This window comes from Lutjanus erythropterus, chromosome 3 (assembly GCF_056507025.1).
Source record: "Lutjanus erythropterus isolate fLutEry1 chromosome 3, fLutEry1.hap2, whole genome shotgun sequence".
Classification (NCBI taxonomy): Eukaryota; Metazoa; Chordata; class Actinopteri; order Lutjaniformes; family Lutjanidae; genus Lutjanus; species Lutjanus erythropterus.
The window spans coordinates 17153302-17174465 of record NC_139319.1 but is presented as its reverse complement, the minus strand read 5'-3'; the positions used below and the strand labels follow the sequence as shown (position 1 = coordinate 17174465).

At 41.5% G+C, this 21164-nt stretch overlaps 1 protein-coding gene across 6 annotated transcripts in view; it reads right to left on the bottom strand.

The window, feature by feature from the left end:
• Window positions 1-21164, bottom strand: part of lef1 (lymphoid enhancer-binding factor 1) — a 66792-nt gene that overhangs the window by 25792 nt on the left and 19836 nt on the right. For all 6 annotated transcript variants that reach the window (XM_084715225.1, XM_084715224.1, XM_084715223.1 and 3 more), the window contains exon 4: window positions 6078-6210. In XM_084715225.1, the coding sequence (XP_084571351.1) occupies window positions 6078-6210 (133 nt within the window). The remainder of the gene's footprint in view (window positions 1-6077; window positions 6211-21164) is intronic.

The window sequence follows — 21164 nt, the reverse complement described above, 5'->3', positions numbered from 1 at the left end:
GAGACTAGTGCATTTCTGCATGTGGCCTTCATTTGGGCCATTATAAAATACATTTCGAAGAATATCTAATTTGATGATTAGAAAAGTAAAGTATGATTCTAAAGGACAAGCAATCCATATTACAGTTTCTTCATCAATTTCAAATTGTTTCTAGTTACATCAGTTGCATTCATTGAGTCAGTTTGGCCACAGCAATCCCCTAGACTCAGTTATCTTATATAAACATGTTTACAATCATTCCATGCAGTGAGGTTAAATTTGGAGAAAAAAAGAGCACTGGCACTGGACCTACAGCTATCAGAGCCTTATGAAAGGAAGCGTTTGATTTTTGCATCCATATAATGAGCAACATTTTGTGAAAGTTCATTCTTGTACTTGGAAACATGAACTTAGCCTTTATAGAGCTTTAAAAATCAGAGGAAGCCTCAGAGCTACACGTAAAAACTAAAAACAAGCAGACCTTTGGCTAAGTTTATTTTGTTTTGTTTAAAATGCATTACTTCACCTTTCCCATCCTGGTTCACTACAAGTCAAGGACGGCACACATGTCAGGGCTTGAACGCGCCGTTTGACCTCATATTATCAACCGGTAAGAAAAGGATAATATTTTCCCTGCTTAGCTCAAGTCCTTCCAGTGTGTTTCAGCATCTTTAAGCTGGTTAATTGAGGCTTCCTCTTTGTGGCGGAGGCTGCGGCTCTCCCTGTAGACACGGGATTGACTTGGACTAACTGTCGGTGGATCTTCAGGACTAAGCTCCTCCATCTCCAGCTCGCCTGTTCCTGCTGGGTTTCAAGGTGAAGGGGTCCCTTTCCGCAAGGAAGACTTAACCGGAAATTGAGCAATAAAGTGACTAAAATTTAACTTATTTGTTTTTAATGTTACAGCAGGGAGAGTAATAATGTGATTTAAAGTCTGTAGATATCAGAAAATACTATTTCAGTGTGCTCAAACACACACACACACACACACAAAGAAAGAAAAAGAGGGCAAATGCCTCCAGATTAGCACCATCTTCTAATCCCTGCTGGAGCCAGTCTTTTCTCCCTGCCTCTATCTTTTTCTCTTCCTCTTTCTCTCTCCAGGCTGTGGTCTGAAGGGGCCTCCCTCCTTAGAGAAGCAGGCCGAGCAGGGGGGCTTATATCTCCAAAGCCAATGTTGCAACGCCGGATTCATAGCGTGCATAGCACTACCCCCTGCCCACTAATCCACCACGTAACACTCCTGAGGGCCCTCCTGAGGGCAAGAAGGGAAGGAGGCAAGGGGCGAGGTGGCAAGGGAGGAGGCAAGAGCCCCAGCGTGTTAACCTTGTCACTCACACCCCTAAGGTGCCTAATTACTCACTCCCCCCTTTTCACACTTTCCCGTTGACGCCCAGCACAGCTTCACACTTGCATTTCCTCTCAAAACAAGCAACACTGACATGAGTGCTCATTGTGAAACCTGGAAATAATCTCTATTCAAATTAGTGTTCCTGTGTTAGATTTAAATTTCTTTAAACAAAATACATAGAAGGTTCACATGTAAAATGTTCAAAGCCCCCCCCCCCACCACCACCACACACACACACACACACACACCCTCAACCTTCCATCCTGCATTGCGGCCCTGCGCATATTAGAGCTCATAATGAGAAAATCCATGATTGTTTTTCATAATTAACGAGCAGATCAAAGTCTGAGCCCACTAAGGAAGGACGGAGCAGCAATTCGTCGATATGAGAGAGAGAGGGAGAGCGAGAGAGAGAGAGAGAGAGAAAGAGAGGGACAGCAAGAAAGAGAATAAGAGAAGATTTCGTTTTAAGCATCTTCAGCTTAGCTCTGCTGGTATACACGCACATGAATATGCCTAGGGAAATCATTTGCAGCTAATTCTGCAACTGGATCGCTTGGACATGGATTTCTGTTGGGCTGCAAGTGCAAAGATCAAATATAGTGAGGAAAAAAGACCTCCAGGGGGTCTTTTTTCTGCTCTTCTGTGTTTGTCAGAAACTCACTGGATCTCTACGGACTGGAAAAGACCAACATGAGCAGTGAAAATGAAGAGCTTTAGCTCCAAGGGAGCAGCTATAGGGACGCAACTAATGATTCATTTCATTGTCGAATAATCTGTGGATTATTTCCTTGATTAATTGATTAGTTGTTTGGTCTATAAAGTGTCAGAAAAATGTCAGTCAAGCCCAAGACGACATCCTCAGTGTTTTGTTTTGACTACAGATTTTCAGTTTACTCTCATAAAGAAGTAACTAGAAAATATTCACATCTGAGAAGCTGAAAACTTTTTTTGTATTGAAAAACTATTAAATGAATTAGCAACGATTTTGACAATTGGTTTGAGTAATCAATTCTTAACCAATTAATCATTGCAGCTCTATACAGACCTCTGGACTTATTTACTCTGACCTTTTTTCAACACGTCTCTGTAAAAATCTGTTTTAGTTACTTCATGCTGTTTATAATGTTCATTATGTGACTGTAGGTCAGCTCAATTCATGTGGATTATTAACATTAAAATACCCTCTGCTCGCTGTAGTCTTTTGGGTGGACAGACAGTTAAAGCTACTACAAGAAACCTTCAGATTTTGTTGACTTTGGAGGCAACTGTGGACAACAGCGGTTGCGTTTCCACCACCATAAACACAAACTATGACATCAAAAACAAAATGATCAAATTAAAAATCTTCTCCTACTTTCTTCAAACCAGCTAACTTACTACTCGCTTACGACACAGGCTTGTTTCATCTGATCACAGGGAGTGTCCGACCCAGCGGCAAGGATTAAAAACAGCTACAAAGAAATAAGAAAATCTTGCTGGTGGTCTTGTTTGCTTATGAACTATAGGTCATACAGAGGCAACTGCATTACATGTTTCATAACCAGTTAAAAACTACTTGTATTAGCTTTAAACCAAACTCCATTCAAAAATCAGGTGTATATTCATAGTAAAAACTTAGTTACAGTCAATAACATTCTTCTCTGGTTAATTTTGATCTACAGGTACAGTCTGCACACATGCTGTTTCCTCTTTCACATCATTAACTAACCTGTCAAAGTGTTTGCCACAGATGCACAGGAAATGATTGGCGCGGGTCATTTTTATAGCACTTGTTTTCATCCCGTGACAGGAAAGTAATGTATGTGATTCATAACAGTGAGCAGGATACATAGGAGGGACATTAACAGACAAAAACATGATGTTTTTTGTGTGTGAATCATTTCAAAAGCAGAGCTCAACAAAATGGATTGCCTGTTTGCCTGGGGCAAACAAAATGCCACATCGGGCTAGTAAATCTGGCAGCTCCCTTGCCCTATTGGCCAAGTGGAGAAAGAACGACACTATTGCTATTTTAATTGATAAAAGGAACTGGACTGTGAGAAACTGGGACAAAATTTTGGACAAAATGTTGCAGCCCGAGATGGCAATTAACTTTTGTCTTTGTGATTTTTTGATAACCACTAATGAGTAAAGTTTATTCAAATTTATACAGGGACAAGTAAAAACTGATTTTTAGCAAGTAGATACTTGACCCACCTGCTTGACCGTAAACACTGAACCCTGAAAAGTGAAGTCAGATCCCATTAAATATATATATAGATTTTAAGTTACATAATTTATTGGGATAATTTACTGGAGGAAGCGTCTTCATGTTTTTCAGAAGTTGGGGGGGAATTGAGAGGACGAGGAGAGATGAGGATCTGCGCCCACGATTAGCTCCTATGTTGTACTACATGACAACAAATTTCTGAAATCGAATGTGTGCATGTGTGCACAGTGTACTTATTGCTCAATTCCATGTCAACACAACTCCTTTCCTGCTTCCTTTAGAAAAATATCCAACAAAAACGTGTCTGATGCATGATTCCTCTGACATATGTGGAGCACAGTTTCTTTATATGTCTCGCTCCCTTCATCTCACTACGCTGTGTACTCTTGCGCTCAGTTCCACATTGTTATTTATAGCTGGTCCTTCAGAACCTCCCAGCCTCATCATCATCATCTTCATCATCGCCTACATCCTGTCTGATCCCTCTCCTCCTTTTCAACTGGCAGCCGCAGGAGAAGAAAGCCAGCAGAAGAAGAAAAAGGGTGCGGGACCGAACTATGGAGGGGCCCACGTCTTTTTCGCATTTCGTGAGAAGCTGCCAAAGTCTCCAGCTGCGCGGTGCTGAGGAGCTCATCCAAACTGCTGAGGAGCTCCTCTGCAGCTGTCAGAGCGGCGGCTTGATGTTGTTACTGAGAGGCAGAGAGTGCAGAGGGAGAGGGCAGCAGAGCTCAGCGCGCCGTCCCAAAGGCTGCTTCAAATGAGTTCATGTTAAGAAGAGCTGGTAGAAAGGATGACTTTGCTGTGACACATTTTAGTTTGTGTGTCTCTTATTGATTTCTGACAGTGATGGCTGATAAGGATGTAACAACATTTTTTTTTTTTAGGTATTTAGGTTCAGTTTGATGCAGACTGAGGTCATTGTTGGGCATTACTGAACTATTTTGGTAAATATCTGGCTTTATTTCAGAGTCTGCAAAGCATAAACAAGGACTGTGGTAACCCTGTTTAACACAGTTTCTTTAAGACTTCTTCTTTTAGACTTCTTCAAACTTCACACTGACAGAAAGTTTGGTGCTGTACAATCTCTCCATTAAATGGACAATTCACCCTAAATTATACTTACACATTTTCCCTCTGTAGTGCTATTCAACCATCTAGATAGTTTTGGTGTGAGTTGCAGAGTTTTGTCTGCATTCTGTCAAATGTAATGTAACTTCATGGTCCTCTGTTTCTTGTGCTCAAAGTGCAAAAAAAAGAAAAATGATTTAGAAAACTGTCTTTTTCCAGAAATAATGACCCGGTTACTCAACATAATCCACAGACTTTGTTGTGAGCTATTTTCTATTTTCTTCCTACTGAACTACACCTGCCAACCATTTCTCTGCATTACAGCTCAGGCCAGGAGGACGCCATTAATGTTTGCATGTACTCATGGACGAGAGGCTTGTGCTGCTGACAGCATGATGTGCACTTCCTTCTGTCCAGCGATGTGGTTGGCAGGTGTAGTTCCGTATAAAGAAAACAGTTCCTAAATGAATCCTGCTCACAAAAAGGTCTGTGGTTTTATCCTGAGGAAACGGTTTGTGACTTCTGGACAGAGACATGATTGAGTTTTGCTTTTTGTTGAGTTTTTTTAAGTGCATTTTTTGGTGCTTTTAGCAACACAAGCTGAGAACCATCTAGTTCCGTTATATTCAACAGAAGGCTGACATCTCTTCGGCTGAAATCTTCAAAACTCACACCAAAGCAATCTAGATGGATAATCAGCACTACAGGCCAGAGGAAAAATCTGTTTTGACTTTGGAGTGAACTGTCCCTTTAAAGCCCTACAGCAGAGCAACACACAATCCAGCCAACATCAATATAATATTATTACTTCAAATGGAAACAAACAGGGTCACTTAATTCTTTCTTTGACTTTAAATTAAGCTGTTACTGTTGTTCTCACAGACTTGAAATATTAGATGAAAGTTGGAAGGATGCAAAACCGACAGTAAATCCCACTGCAAATTCATGTTTCATGTTTCATAAGGATGCGTTGATCCTCATCGGGACAGTATCAGCACAGATAGTAATCTTATTAAGTGGAAATATTTGAAAGGTCCCATCTAGAGTCAGTGTTTGGTTTTTCTATTCTGAGCTTACTGTAAAAAACATGGCAGTGCAACATGGCGGACTCCGTGGAGGAGGACATGCGCCTTCTGGAGAAATAAACAGCTCCTTCTAAGATAAATCATCTGAAAATAAGAATTGTTTTTTCATTAACACTAATGAAAACATACTAAATCTTACACATACTTTAATTAAATATAAAATATTCCTAAATATTATCGTAAGATTCTGAATTTCTGCCATCAGTTATAGTCATTTAGTAATGTAAAATGTTGCCTCTGCTTTGAATTTGCAAATCAAAAAGATGACAGGAACATCCATAATATTTGGGAACACTGATCATTCCAGAGACCTGCTGCCACACGGTTGTTGCACCAGCTGTGAGTGTTGTGTCGTGCTCTGATTTGTCTGCTCGCTCTCTACCTTGTTTGTTGTTGGCATCCTGGGGGTGATGACCAGAATGGGACCCTGGGGCGAAGTGCTCGTCACTGTACGTGATCAGCGGGGTGAGTGGGTGGACTGCATGGGACGGCTGCACCACGGGGACTTTGTTGGACTGTGGAGAAAAACACAAGAAGATTTAAAAACATTATGAAAGAGTGATGACATTATACATGAGCTTCGGCTGCATTATTCCAATGCACAATATGGCCCCGCTCCCCGCCACATGCTCTGGGGGGGGACTGGTACGGCGCATGTAGTGCGGGTGGTCTGCCTCTTTGTAGATGTGGGTAGGTGAAGAAATGTTTTGTAGTTACTTTTTCCCTTCAGTTTATTCTTCTTTAGTAGCCTGAGCCCAGCACCTCAAAACTTTGTTTAGCCTAGGTCAGCAGGACCAAAAAACCCTATTCCCTGAAGGAAGGAGGAAAAACAAGTCAAAGAGATGCATGAGCGTGCTTGAGACAGCAAAAGAAGAGTAAGACGCAAACAGAGCTGGAGCGAATAGGAGTGAACAAGCGATAGACCAGAGAGGGGGGGGAGAAAAGAGAGATTCGCAGGGTAGAGTTAGAGCAGAGGTCTTAGGCGGGAGATCAAAGGCAGTCATTAGCTGGTGAATAAGGGGAGTTCATTACAGAGCAAGAGCCGGGGGAAGGAGAGATGAGGGATGGAGGAGGAGGGGGAGGAGGAGAAGGGGGGAGAGCGCGAGTGAGACAGATGTCTGCAGCAGTACTTAATGCAGGGGTAATCACGTCAACAGCGGCCTGGCCACAGGCCCCCCATCCCCGGCTGACTCAGAGAGAGACCTGCCTCCTCCTGACAACTAAAATAGACAGAGCCAGGCCCCAAAAAACCCCGGCCCCCTACCCCCAGCCAGCCAACAGCGCTTACATGCTTCAGCAGCACTGAACACATGGTAATGCTTAGCCATGCTAAATCTACTATTCACGATCTGAAGCCCAGAGCTGAGCTGGAGTCAAAATATCACCTCCACAGGATATATGGCTAATCGGAGAGACATCAGTTCACCGCTGGGTGAGAAGCGTCTTACACCAAGCGGCTCCCACAAGCTTTGAATCAAAGAGTTTCATGAAATTGTAATCAGAGGCTCTCACGGGAAAATCACCTGATTAATAATGTTGTTGGAGAAACTCATCTAAATTTAGTACGAGCGTGAATTTCTGAAGAGACGAAATAATCAAGGGACTGTTTATTAGCTCTCACGGCGTCGCCCTAGTGAGGTGTCCGCCAAGGTGACATTCCTGCAGCGCTAACCAGAGGTGGCAAAGTACAAACATTCTTTACTCAAGTAGAAGTACAGATAGTAGATGTAAAAAAAAAGAAGTGAAGTACTGATTCAACTTCTTTACTCAAGTAAAAATGAAAAGTACAGAACTCAGAGTATAAAGAGTAAAAAGTGTCCCTCTGAAGGACATTTCTACCAGCTATTTCTCTGCAAAGTTAACTGAACCTCATAGGTTGTTTTCATCTTGCAATATGCACCGATGGATACCCAAATTAATCTTTTAGAGTGTCTATTTGTACCTGGGTACAAGTAGCCAAATGACAGCAATTTGGCTATTCACACCCAACCCCCTTATTTTAGCTATGAAGAGCGATAAATTCCTTGATGATAAGAGACTGTGGTGGATGAATGGGTTAAGAGCAAGGCTTTACTGTGGGAATGCAGTTTGAGTCCTGCCTGCGGCGATTAGAAATTGACAGTAGTGTGACTTGACGTGACAGTGGTACCTGTTATTATTTGTCAATTTCAGTTGCAGTTTGTTTGGGTTTAGGCAACAAAATCACTTGGTTAGGTTTAAATAGAGTTCATGGTTTGTTTCTGTCATGTGGGTGTAAATTCCCACACTAACTATTAATATCCAGTCCAAACAGCATTGTTGACTACAGACTGGCTGCTCGTCACTGCCATGCTAGCACATTCAGGTGCAAATAGCCTCACTGGCCATTCCAACCCGGGTGCAAACAGCATCTGCCAGAATCTTTTCTGTGCTACTGTCCCATTCATTTGGCTGAAAGATGCACTATGATGCAAAATAAAAGTAATCAATAATTCACCTCAAATGCATTAAAACTTAATGGGCCTGTTTTGAAAATGTAAGGAGTAGGAAGTGCAGAAATTTGTTAAAATGTAGTAAAAGTAAAAAGTTGTCAGATAAATAAATACTCAATTACTTGGCTTAAGTAGAGTTGTCAGGTATCTGTACTTTACTTAAGTATTTGTACTTGGTTTCTTCCCTCTGCTAGTGATATATGGTGACTGGTGGCCGTCCTTGCCCACACACACACAGACACACACACACCAAACCCCTTGGACACAAGGGTGGCTGGAATGTCTGCGTTTCCCCGAACCTCTCGCAGACTGGCACCGGTCTCAACTTAAGACGCCCCCTCTCCCTCTCCCTCTCCCTCCACCTTCTGGGAACGTCCTAACTGGGAACACAAAGGGCAGTATGTGTGGTGTGTGTGTGTGTGTGTCGAAAAAGGCTGTCACAACCACATGACGCGACGTCATCCGCATCAGGCTCTTTATCGGGCTGGGAATCTCATCTCCCAGGGCCACTTTCGTTCCTCGTTCCTCCCTTGATATGAGCCTCATAAGCCGTCTGGCACAGTCAACATCATAGATACAGAAAAGAAGATACCGCGTCAAGATCCGCCGGTAAACAATCTGTACTGACAGATGCAGATTTCACGACAAAATCGACCGCGACTCACTTAATTCTGAACTGATTTTCATTAAATTTGGTTTGTTATAAATGCGAAAAATTAAACATTGAAAATCCAGTTACTGGTGGGAGATCTTATATTAGGTTTTATATTAGGAGATTTTATATTAGGTTTACAATATTTGTGACAGTGTTTGCGTATTGGCAACTGTCCAGCCTGCAGAAGTGGAGTTATCATGTGTGTCTTGCGTTGCACCAATGACCTGACTGGATGTTTGTCTTTTCACTCAAGTCTGGGGGAAAAAAAATTGTTTATCATTATATAATAACAAGCAACCAGGCAGTTTTATGACAATATAATAGACACAGAAATCTAACTCACAAAAGCTGAAATTTAAAATCTAGCCCATTTATAGATCAGAGCTATTCAGAAGGTTAATGATTAGATCACCCCAGTAGCAGAGTTTAATTCCAACAAGTAACCAGTATCATTTTCAATTTCAAAATCAGCTCAGAACTAATTGAGTTGCAGTCATGTTGTGAAATCTGCATCTGTATTGTTTACTTGTGACTCCTAACCACTCCAATATAGCGATGGTGCAGTCATACAGCAGCAGCCAATGAGGTATCTGTCTTTTTTTTTTAATCTATGGTCCACATCACACCATCTGAGATTATACATGCTGCTCAATTCAGCAAAAACACAACAAATCTGGGCTGAAAACTAATTAAGTCATGATGCAAAGGCTTTTCACATTAGCCCAGGTGAGTGTGGTGGTTCTTTGACCCCGGTCAACAAGAGTCAAAGGTGACGGGATAATCTGCAAGTGTGGGAGTGTCAGACCTCATCCTACAAAGGGGAGGGCTTATAGCTTATTAGCAGTGGCTGCAAACCCTAAAGGAGGGCTAACCGGGACCAAAGGATGGCTGGGACATGCCTACACCAGGGGCTAAAATGATAGCATTCTCGGCCATATTATTTTACGCCTCTCCACTCCCATTTGTTATCCTGTGGGAATGAGATAAGAACCTGGGGGATTATCATTTTAGCTGGAAGTCTTCTCCAACTTGTAAATGAGAGAAAAGCAAGTGGAAACAAAAGTTAGTCTCTCATACTTGTTCACACTCACATAAACTAGGTTGCTGCAGAAAAATAAAAGGTGATGGACTGCTTAGCACCTCAGAAAGCTAGAGGCTGCTGCCATAGAGGAGAAAGAGAGCCCTCTTTTATGCTTTTCCTCAGTTACAGCTGTCAAATCCCATTTTTCTCAACTTCTTAATAAACTGCCTCCATTGTGGCAAAATCCACCAAGGAAAAACCTCTGTGACCAATACAGAATTTATGGCTACTGGGAGCACATTTACATAAACTGCATGCCATAACTCACCATAGTTTACTCTCTGAAGACAGGAGGAGCAATGAATTGTCATCTAGGTTTCTTACATCTTCATATCTCTCCAAGTATGATGGGAAAATCGCATCAGGGTAAAATCCTAACATGCTTTGACTGTTTCACTTTAGAGTTACAGTCATTAACAGTCGTCATGGAGCCACAATTTTAATTCTTCCAGGTGGAGACTTGTTGGCCCAGTGCGCCCACTTTGCAGCTCTTGGCAAGTTTACGCACACAAAATCGCACGACACCCTTTTACCAATTTCCTGGAGGAAGTAGTTGGAGACACTAAAGTGACCACAACCATGAGGGTCACGCCACGTCGCTGCAATTTGATCCCCTCTCATCCCAACCCTGACTCTGAAAGTTCTTAGCAGCAGCGGCAGAAGCAGCAGCGGTGTTGCAATGGAGGGCGGCCATATTGGAGGTCCCTTTTTATTGTATAGGAGAAATAATAGGCTTAGGATCTTTCTATTCATATTTTTCAGGGAGAGTGAAAGAGGAGAGGCGGCGAGGATTGAAAAGAAAACGTTCCATTTGGAATTTCATATCCAGGCTTGGCCGGCCCTTCTAAAGAACCTCTCAGATGTGGTTTTAAGAGAAATTCATTGTGCGGAACTGGAGCTGGCAGGGAGCCCTCCATGGAGGAGACACTCCAGTGTGTTTCAGCACGGGGAGCCAATGACTTGGCGTGCCGTCTGAAATTGGGGGTGGGGAAGGGAAATGGGACGTTTCGTTTTTGTTTTTTTTGTTTTTTCTTAGGGAGGATTTTACTGACGTGATGCCGGTGTCTCTGCGCTTGTATTCTGTCAGATTCCACCACCATCCTGCCATGGTTTCTGAGCAGCATGAGTCTGTGTTTGTGTGTACGTGTGTCTACGAGGTATATGCAATAACCATCCCTGCAATATTGCCTTTTTAGCAACCCTCTCCCTCTCTCCCCTCACAGCACGGCTTTTGTACTCCACTCAATTATACCACTTCTGCAGAGTGGAGTGGAAAAAAGGGAAAGCGGGAATTTTATAATAATCACTTCCCACTTCTGTAATTTATATGCAATGAGGACTCTTCGCGCCTGCAGCTACAATCAAGTGTGTAGAAACCATGTGAGGTGTTTCACAAACAGCTGGGGAGATGGCAGCTCAAGTGGTGGCTATGGATTCCCATGCTGCTAAATCTTTTCACTAAGAAGCCCTTCTCACCCCAAAAACCCAACCTCACCTACTCATGGGATTTTTGCACTCTGGAGGGAAAGGATGCAGAAAAAAAAAAAGGTAAAAATAAAAATTAGGCACAGGATATTAGAAGAGGAAAAAGATGAGGCAAGAAACCATTCTGTGATTGCAAACGGTATCATCAAGAGTTTGCCGTAAATCTCCAATAAAATGACATGATTCCCATCGCCTGAGGAAATCACTTACAATAACTAGCAGAGAGCACACACCCTCGTCTGATTGTTTAAACACCGTCTTTGGCTACTGTTTCCACCGACAATGTGATCATAAAGAAGGCAAGATTACAGACGGAAAGCCTCTGTAAATCCAAAAGTAGGAGTATGAAGCAAGGGTGTGCCCTGTGCTGAAATCCTACAGTCACCCTCAGACCAGGTGTTCACTCTCAGGTGTGTTTGTGTGCAAGTTGTCCATCCTTTTTCCTCAACAAAAGTGAGCAAACATTCTCCCATACACTGTAAAAAAAAAAAAAAAAAAAAACAGGGATTCGGTGGAATCAACTTATGTTTTGTCATTAACTTGATGCAAACATATAAATTTGATTTATTCAACTTAATTAAACTTAAAAATTCTGGTATTTATTTTCCCAACACCTCAGAACTTACAAACATGAGTTCTTCTAACCTGAAGTATTTTGACTTTAAAGGTTTGTGTTGAATGAATATATATTACATAGAGTTTCTGATAGTGCTATTTATTTATCAATCTAACCTGTTTTTGTGTAAGTTGGAGAGTTTTGGAGAGCTGTAAAAATGTCTCCTTTCTCTCAATTATGATGGAACTAAGATGCACTCTGCTTGTGGCGCTCAAAGCACTAAAAAAAAATATGCTTGTAAAATTCAACACCAGTGTCTCTTTACAGAAATCATGACCCAGTTATCTACAGACCTTGTGAGCAGTTTCATGTAAGAACAACTTTCTCTCTAGTAGAAAGAAAGTAGTTTCAGTAGATTCCACCATAGAAAGAAAATAGTTCCTACATGACACTGCTCACAACAAGGTCAGTGGATTAACCATGTCATGATTTCAGGAAAGAGACACTGGTGTTGAATCTTGCTAAATTTTTTGGTGCTTTGAGCCCCTAAAGCTGAGTGCCATTTAAAGAAAAATATGTATTTTCAAGATTATTGAACATGTTTTCTCAAGAACAACTGAATTAACATAAAGTTCATTTGTTTTGTATCATTACAAAATTACCTCAACTTGCTACTTAAATTTAGTCAACTTATAAATTTAAGGCTGCTGGATACTAACTTTTATAAGTTAAAAAAATAGTTTAATTTTACAGTGTAGTAGCTTCACAGCACAGGAAAGAAAAAGGGACTGTACCTCCCCTCCTCCCTCTTTACCAAAACCAGTGGAGACCAACCTGAGGAAGCTTAAATAAATAACCAATTACCATTCGCAGAGCGGGTTGAACCCCACCAGCTTTGAGTGGAGAGCTAAAAATGGAATGTTTTATTGGCAGGATGGCCCCTTGGCCAGGGGGCTTAATGTAACGAAACCCAATTAATGGAGAAGAAAGCCGGGCCGCCAGCAAGCGAAGGAGCGCCACGCGCCCGGGGTAATGAGACGAACAAGCGAAGCCAACCACAGGGACAGGAGTGGAGGAGGCTACGAATAACAGGAAAAGCCTGCCCTGGAGAGAAATTTACATCTGTGACGCACCCCAATCTCTCTTTCTCTCCCTCCTCCTTCTCGTTTCAATCATAAATCCTGCGTGCTAGTCAAGAGTGCAAAAGTTGAAGAGGAGCAGTGACACTGAAGGCCGAGGCCAGCTGGTAAAAATGGGGAAAAATACAAAAAGGTATAAAAGGATATCACAAACTTGAAGCAGAATGGTGTTTGGTGAATTCCTTAGATAGCATAAATAGGCTACATGCAGTACCACATGTGCAATGTTATGGTATTTAGTAGCAGTACATTTCTATCATGCGAGGAAACTTGTCACGCTGTCCTCTAAATATCACCGTAACGCCCACACAAACGCACAAGCAAACGTTCACATTAACACACATGACCGACACATGCCACTGCATAAACATGGAATTCACACACACACAAAAAACCCACCAACTCAAAGGCACATAGCTGTAAAATATGGTCACGGTACATGGTGATCAGAGACCGCAAAAACCACGCGTTTAATGAATTTAACACATACATGCTACATGTGAACACAAAGGAGCTATTAACAGCTGACTGTCTTCTTTCCCACCGCCGCCGCCACCGAGCACAACTGAATAGGACGAGGTGGATTACCCATCATCCTTCAGTTGGCATGAAGCGCGTGTGCTCCAAGCAAACCAATCACGCTAGCTCTCATACTGACATTCTGAACGTGCAAAGAAGATAATTTGTGTGAAATATGCCTGCCCCAGATGAAAAGACTTTATCCGCTTCTTAAAGTGTTCAAACTCTTAATTTCTATATGTCGTGGAGCTATTAAAAAAAAACTGAGGAAGAGCAACAGAACATTAGAGATGATCCAGTTGCTGTTTTCTTCCCTGTTACAGTACAGTGAGTGAGTTAAGTAGAAAGAGTGAAGTAATGACAGCAGCCAGCCTGTTTTTAAAGAGCTAAAGCTTTAAAAAAAAAAAAAAAAAAAGGTCACACAAGAGGTCATGAAGGTTTAAAGAGAAAAAGAAGCTGCAGTATAAGATTGGGAAAGAGTTCAATAATGTATGTAGGGCTACAACTATTTTCTTCATCGTTTTATCTGCTGATCATTTTTATGACTGTTTAGTGGATAAAAAAATTATGAAAACTGCTCCTCACGATTTCCTACAGCTCAAAGTGGCATCTTCAAGTTGCTTCTTTTGTCCAACCAACAGTCTTAAACCCAAAGACTTTTCATTTACTATCATAAATGACTGAGAATCACAGAAAATCTGACAAAATAACTAAATGTTGCCTTAGCAGTTTTCATGCAAATTGCAACTAAAGGAATCGTTATTAAGGCTTTAGTTTTATATACGTGAACATTTTTCTCTGATGGAGCCTAATACATACCAGCTGTGCATAATCTGTGTTTCCACTGCAGGAACTTTCCCCAGGGACCAGGAACCTTTGGAGGAACTCAAGTGTGTTTCCACCGCAGGGACCAGGGTCTAAATTAAATTCCAGGAAAATTATTTTACATCCCCTTTCCCAACAGTACAGGGACTTTGGGGGTGTGGCTTGCGCCACTGAACATTTTTTACTGGTCGAGTACTTGCAGCATTTTATTTCAGCCACCATTTTTTTTTTAAATCCACATCCGCAAAACAGTTTGTTTTTTGTTCATTGTGCTTTGACATGTCAACAAGAAGTTATAGAAGAAAACATATGACAGACAGACCTACGAGAAAGTGATTAATGATGCCTGTCTGACGCTTTGTATGGCGTTCTCTTTTTTTCAGGGAAAAATGATGTGTAAAAACAGCCATCAGTTTTTTATACATCCTTGGACTAATTTGCCAAATGTTCGCAGTTTTTAAATGACAACAAAATGAAGGAACATTTTAGTTCCTTGTAAATTCCTGGTACTAAAGTTTTCAGGCACTTTGGGTGGAAACACAGCTACAGTTGCACAATATCTAAATTCTGGCACCTGGGGTCTCTTTCCTCATTAAAACAATAACAGAAGACAAAGTTTGATGTTGTCTTACTTTTAAACAGCCACCATAGCTGATGAAAATCTCTCAGTCATGACATGTCATGTTCATGGAGGAGGCAACACTGAAATTGTATTCACGTTACGTTAAGTCACATGCGCTGTCTTTCCGCCTCACTCTCTGATATACCTCGCGTTTTCCCAAAACATACAGCAACTACCTAGCAGGACACTGGTACCTTGAATAAATTACAAATTTCTCTGCATTGTAAACGCATAAATTTTACATATTAGAGTCTTAAAGGATGAAGCTGATGGTATTCTAACAAAGCACATGAAAAGACCAAAGCCAGCAACTTATTAGTCCATCCCTCAATACTTTGTTTTGAAACGTCTTTCTGTGGCTCTCGCTAATTAATTTCCTAAAACTGCTGGTCCCTGAAGTTTTTAGAAAAGGTAAACAGTTCCCAGGGAATACCTTAAGCAGTAAATTAATATATGTGGTACGCCAGTGGGACAGTGCACTTTGGACTTCGAATAAACTATAGTACTCAAGTCCATTGTTAATGAGGAACGTGTCACCCAGTGCAAAGGTTTGGTTTGCTGCTGGTTTGGCGTTTGGGCTTCTGGTTTGGTTCACTGATGTGTTTTTAATTGTTTTTGGACAATCTAAGGCACAATGGAATAAGATACTTTAGGCTTTTGGAAATATAGACAATACTTATCAGCACAATCAAGTCATTGTTGCTTCTGGACTTTTCGTGGGATTTGTTAAAAGAAGGAAAAATATAGAATGTCAACAGGCTTACCAATTACATGCTTTAAAATTAAATTTAATTATCTACATAATTACTTTATAATATATTGGTATCTTGGAGAGATCTTGATATTGATCACCATATTCAGCCGACTGTGTGCATAATTACAGGTGTAGATTTTGGGCTTGAAATGTTTCTATGCCACATGAAGGATTGTCATCGTGTTCACACTATCCAAACACTGTGTGGAAGTTGATCAGTGCTGAGTGGAGGTCGGCTCCTCCACTGCTGTGTTTGCAGAGAGAGTGTGTGTGTGCGGTGGAGGTGTGGTGGGGGTTGGGCCGCTGCTCTGGCAGAGCCCTGGGCGAACTGCAGGATGTTCACCTTGCGGCGGGGCACAGGGCTCATTATCACAGCAGGACCTGGTCACATCAAAGGACTGAGGAAAGGGCAAACATTCTGCTGAAGTGCCACTGTCAGCAGGCCTGCGAGCGCACACGCAAACACATACACAAAAGACAGACCGCACACACACTCCAGCACCCACTAGGCATATATACCCCCACAAAGAACATGGCTGCTCGCTGTAGCACCAGCACTCGCCTTGGATCTACGGAGGCATGTAAACTGAAAACATCAACAAAACCTTAGATGACACCAGTCCTGCAGAATTGTGTCATTTCTCAGCACTGGTGGCACAAAACAGATATAAAACACCGCTATCTGGTGCAATTATCCTTGAGTGAGTCATAGGGGTCCCCAGAAAATAAAGTAATAGAATAGTTTAACTTTTATAATTGGGGTACGTTGTCTAATGTGCATCTACTGTAGGGGCCCTTGACATAAAAAGGTTTGTGTCCTGGGTGACAGTATTGCAACTGGACAGTGCTTGACCACATAAAAGTATAAGTGTAAAGAGGACAGATTGTGATCTGAATGGACAAACTGCCTCAGGAACACATTGTGACTGCATTAACCACAAGTGTAAATACACTTGCGTTTTCAATCTACACACAGAAAGTATGTTGACAGAAGTACACAATCGCATGAAACTCAGGTATTGCCAACTTCGTGACTTTGTCCCTAGATTCCGTGATTTTTCAAACCCTCTAAACGATTTTATTTTTAAAATGTGACTTCCAACAAATTTAGCGACCTTTTCTGCCAATAGCACCGGGGTCTCCCTCTAATTTTGCGCCGTATGTAGGCGGTCAGTGTGGAGTGTTTGGCAGGAAGCACACCAGTCACTCACTGCTATGACTTCATTTACGATCTCCATCTGTAACTTTCTCTGCAGTGGAACTTCTCAAAGTGCAAGTGAGCTTCTCTCAGTCTTTCTCTCTGGATCTCTCAGTCAGGATGCTCCAATAGCAGAGTTCAACATTATTATTATTTTTTTTCACTTGCCTGGTCAGACAAGTGGTTTTATTAGCAGTTATTAAATACAAAGACTAAACTTAATTGTCATGTTTAATCTGGAGCTGCAAAGTCTATAAAATGTCAAAAAATAGTGAAAAATGTCCATCCCAGTCTTTCAAAGTCCAAGGGAATGTCTTTAAATGTCTTGTTTTGTGAGTCTGAAACCCAAAGATATTCAGTTTAATATGATCATAAACGACAAAAAGCTGTAGATCTCAATATTTGAGAGGCTGAAAACAGCATTTTGTGCTATTTTGCATCAGAAATTACTTTAACAATTAATTGATTATCAAAGTAGTTTAGACTTAATAGCCCAACATGGCATTTTATTTGCCCCTGGGAAGCAGCCAATCCTTATTGTTGAGCCCCGTGTCATTTGGATCTAAATAGTTAGTCTGAGTTTCTCCTTCATTCTGTCTCTCTGGATCTCTGGATTAGGGTGTTCTTATATGAACTCCAAGAAGTTCTGCTGTAAAAGAAAACAAATCTGGAAATATAATGTTAAATAGTTGATTTCCAAAAATTCAAATAGTTTGTTTGATTGTCTCCTTTTCTTTGCATAACATTTTTACTTGAAATACACAATGTTGCTGCAGTGAGTTTGTAATGTTTTGGCATTAGAGCTCTCTGTCTACCTGCTAAATGACTAGTGATCTCTCCTACATTGCAACCAACACATACTTTATGCAAATAGTTGTGCAATGACATCATAAACATGCAAATTAACACATAATGTCATCTGGTGACTTTTAACAACCTTATGAGCTCTTACTGGCTGCTACTTTCAGTGTGAAAGAGCTGGCAACACTGATCCTGATCGGATCTAAATGTGGACACATTAACACCAGGTATAAATGTAATCAGGTTAGACCCAATCTGGATATGAGACATATTATAATGCTAGGTGTAAAGGAGGTGCGACTATATTAAAATCAGAGTGATAAAGCGTTTAGCCGCGTCATCGCCTCATTTACCTCATCAGCTGTGTGTTTCAAGCCAGGGAGAAAATTAATGTTGGGGCTCTATGTTTGAAAATCAGCTTTTAAAACTGACCGCGAGCAGAAAATGTACATTTTATTTTTCTTCCTGAATCAATTGGCATCCCTCTCCAGCGACTATTTATAGCAACTCTGCTGCTGCATTAACACACTGCATGATTTATCATTAGAAGCCAGCTCTGGTCTGCTGAGTAGCTACATTCATGCCAGGCAGCGCGGTGGTGCCAACATCCACATTCAACAACAACACTCGCAGGCCCTGAGAGATGTACACAAATAAAATCGCAGCACAAGCTAACTTTGTGTGGCAAGCGCGCTAAAACCTTAGCCTGCGCACAATACCAGAGACTGGGAGAAAGAGGGAGAGAAAATGCAGTGCAGAATGGGGGAAAAGTGCTGATGAGTTGCCTTATGCAGGAGCTTCATAGATCCGTCGAACAAGAGCGGATTTGCCTGCTACACCTAGATAGTGTTTCCCCCCCTCAGCTTTCGCCCAGGTATTCTGGGCATGAATGGCTGTCAGTTTGGATTTGGGAGCTCAGCGTTGAGGGGGAAAATAGAGTCTGGTGGGGGTCTTTGTGTGTCTCTACCTGTGGAGACGAGAGCTAGAGACAGTACACTTCTCCCTAAGCCTGAGCTAGCGCCAATGCAACATTGCACATTACATCCAACAGAAAGGAAGGGGTAAATATTAGCATTGCAAGCTAGCCAGGGAGAGCTGGACGTACCGTAGGCAGACAGCAGCAGGCTGTGGAGGAGCTGCCGTGTTTGCGGGGAAGGTTTTCAATGGCGCACACACCAGGAAAATGTGGATGGGGAGGTGATTTGAATGAGAGCTGCTTCTGCCTGAGCTGTAGAGAGTATTGACCTAGTTTTCCTTCTGTATTTCACTCAGACAGATGCACACCCACCACCAGAATGTGTAAGAATAGAAAGAATAAAAATATTGATGGGTTAGTGAGCCAGTACCATTGACGACTCAATGGAACAAAAATAAAACTCACAGAAAAATGGCTGAATTGTGTAAACAGACTACATTTCTGGAGCCAGGGTTAATATGTAGGTTATGTAATGTTTTGAAAACCCCAGGTCACAAGATGCCCTGTTGCCCCAGGTGTCATGACACCTGTGTTCTGAACTTTTGACCCTGTAGTCACATGATCAATGCTCTTTTCACCTCAGTGAACCATTGTGCTTGATGGCGTTCACGTTGTGCCTCCTTTTACTTCCAAAAAGAGCTTTTTACATATTTAAAGAAGCACCCAGACAAAGCTCTGTTTTTAATTATGTTACAGGTTTATATGACTGTTAAGGTTCTGGTTATAATGAGGCAAGGTTCAAGCCACAGTAAAGCATTCATGGCTGTGGATCACATTGCAAACCTTTCAGCTTATTCACATTATGGACCATGCAACAATACCAGCAGCCCACTGTTTGGGTGTGATTCCACGTTTTAAGGGATTAACTGGTAAAGACTACCAACAACTGCCTTTCAGCCTGGAATTAGTCATTAATCAAACCACACATTTTAGGGCTCCTTTCTAGCCGGGCGCACACGCCCCTGTTAAGATCTGAATGAAAAGCACAAAGCTATTCAAATCTGATCCCCTCCGAACAAATGGCTTTTCTCCATCCCCACAGACGCAGGGAACACTTCAAGAACCTCTCCAAGGATCTGAACGGTCACATGAAAACTCCGCCTCGTCAATTAGCTTTGTGGCAGGGTTTTGTGGGCTTTAACACAAACAAAACAATGACCATGTACAACATGGCAACGGACAACGTCTGCTTATCCCTTGATACCTCTAAAGAAATGGTAATAGTGAATTTCTGGAGCACAAAAGGGACTCCTTAGGCTTAGGGCATATGGTTACAGCAACATTATAGGGCACACTCATGCACCTGATGCCACAAATCTGAATGATAAGCCCCTCAATGAACACACCATGATGGTAATTCAGCTCTTAGCTGGATTTATTCATAGTGGACTGTGCATATGTTTCAATATAATCTCTTTCCTCTATTAAAAAGAGCAATTTTAGATTCAATTAGCTGCCAAACAGTCAAATGTGGGGATTGAATGTCTTTCTTTTCATGTATCACAGTAAATTGTAGGTCAGATAAAACAAGCAGTGCGAATGTATCACCTTTAATATTTCTAGACTGCAAATTCCAGCAAATGTGAAAATTACCCTTGGAAACAACAAATGAATATCTATAAACCTTTGGATTGGTGTCTCAAGGAAGATTGATTGTTAAGTCTAATTCCCAGGTTGTAAAATACTAATATTTTGGGAGTAAGACCTAAGAATCAACTATCTTACAGACCTGTGATTGGTCAAGTCTCCTAAAACCTAAACCTTAAAACAGAGCCAAAGTGAGGAGTAGAAGTCTTGATTTTTCTCACCCCACTTGAATTACATTATGCTTAAGGTAATTAACAAACTTTTCTCCACTGACGCCAAAAATAAACTGCCTACCCCTTCTTCAAATCTTAACAAACCACAGCAGGACATAGTAAAATTTAGGACATTACATTTTATGTAATGAGAGCGGAAGTCTTAAGCTATTCAGATATTTGTGAGAGGTTTCTACAATCCACATCTGAATCATTAAATGAAACTTTGTCCCCTTGTGACAAGCTAATATTCTGTTGAATGTTCTGTTCAAGTTGCATACAGTCATGTTCACTCATGCTTGCAATCGTAGGCAGCAGATTCTATGGCTTTAAGACAGCTTGAATTACCAATATCCACCACAGTAGGGTAGGATGTAGTAATCCTAGGACAGGTTCACACCTAAAGGTCTGGTTCCTGAATCGATCCAAAGGAAGGATCGGTTCAATTTTCCAAATGGCTTCGCATCCACAAAGGCTAAAACAATTCAGAAACTGTAAATCATGTGGTGTAAATCTGGTTTGATTATTGGTCACAGACGTAAAATAAGCAACAAACCGCCCAGTTTCTACCTGTACATCATGGAGCAC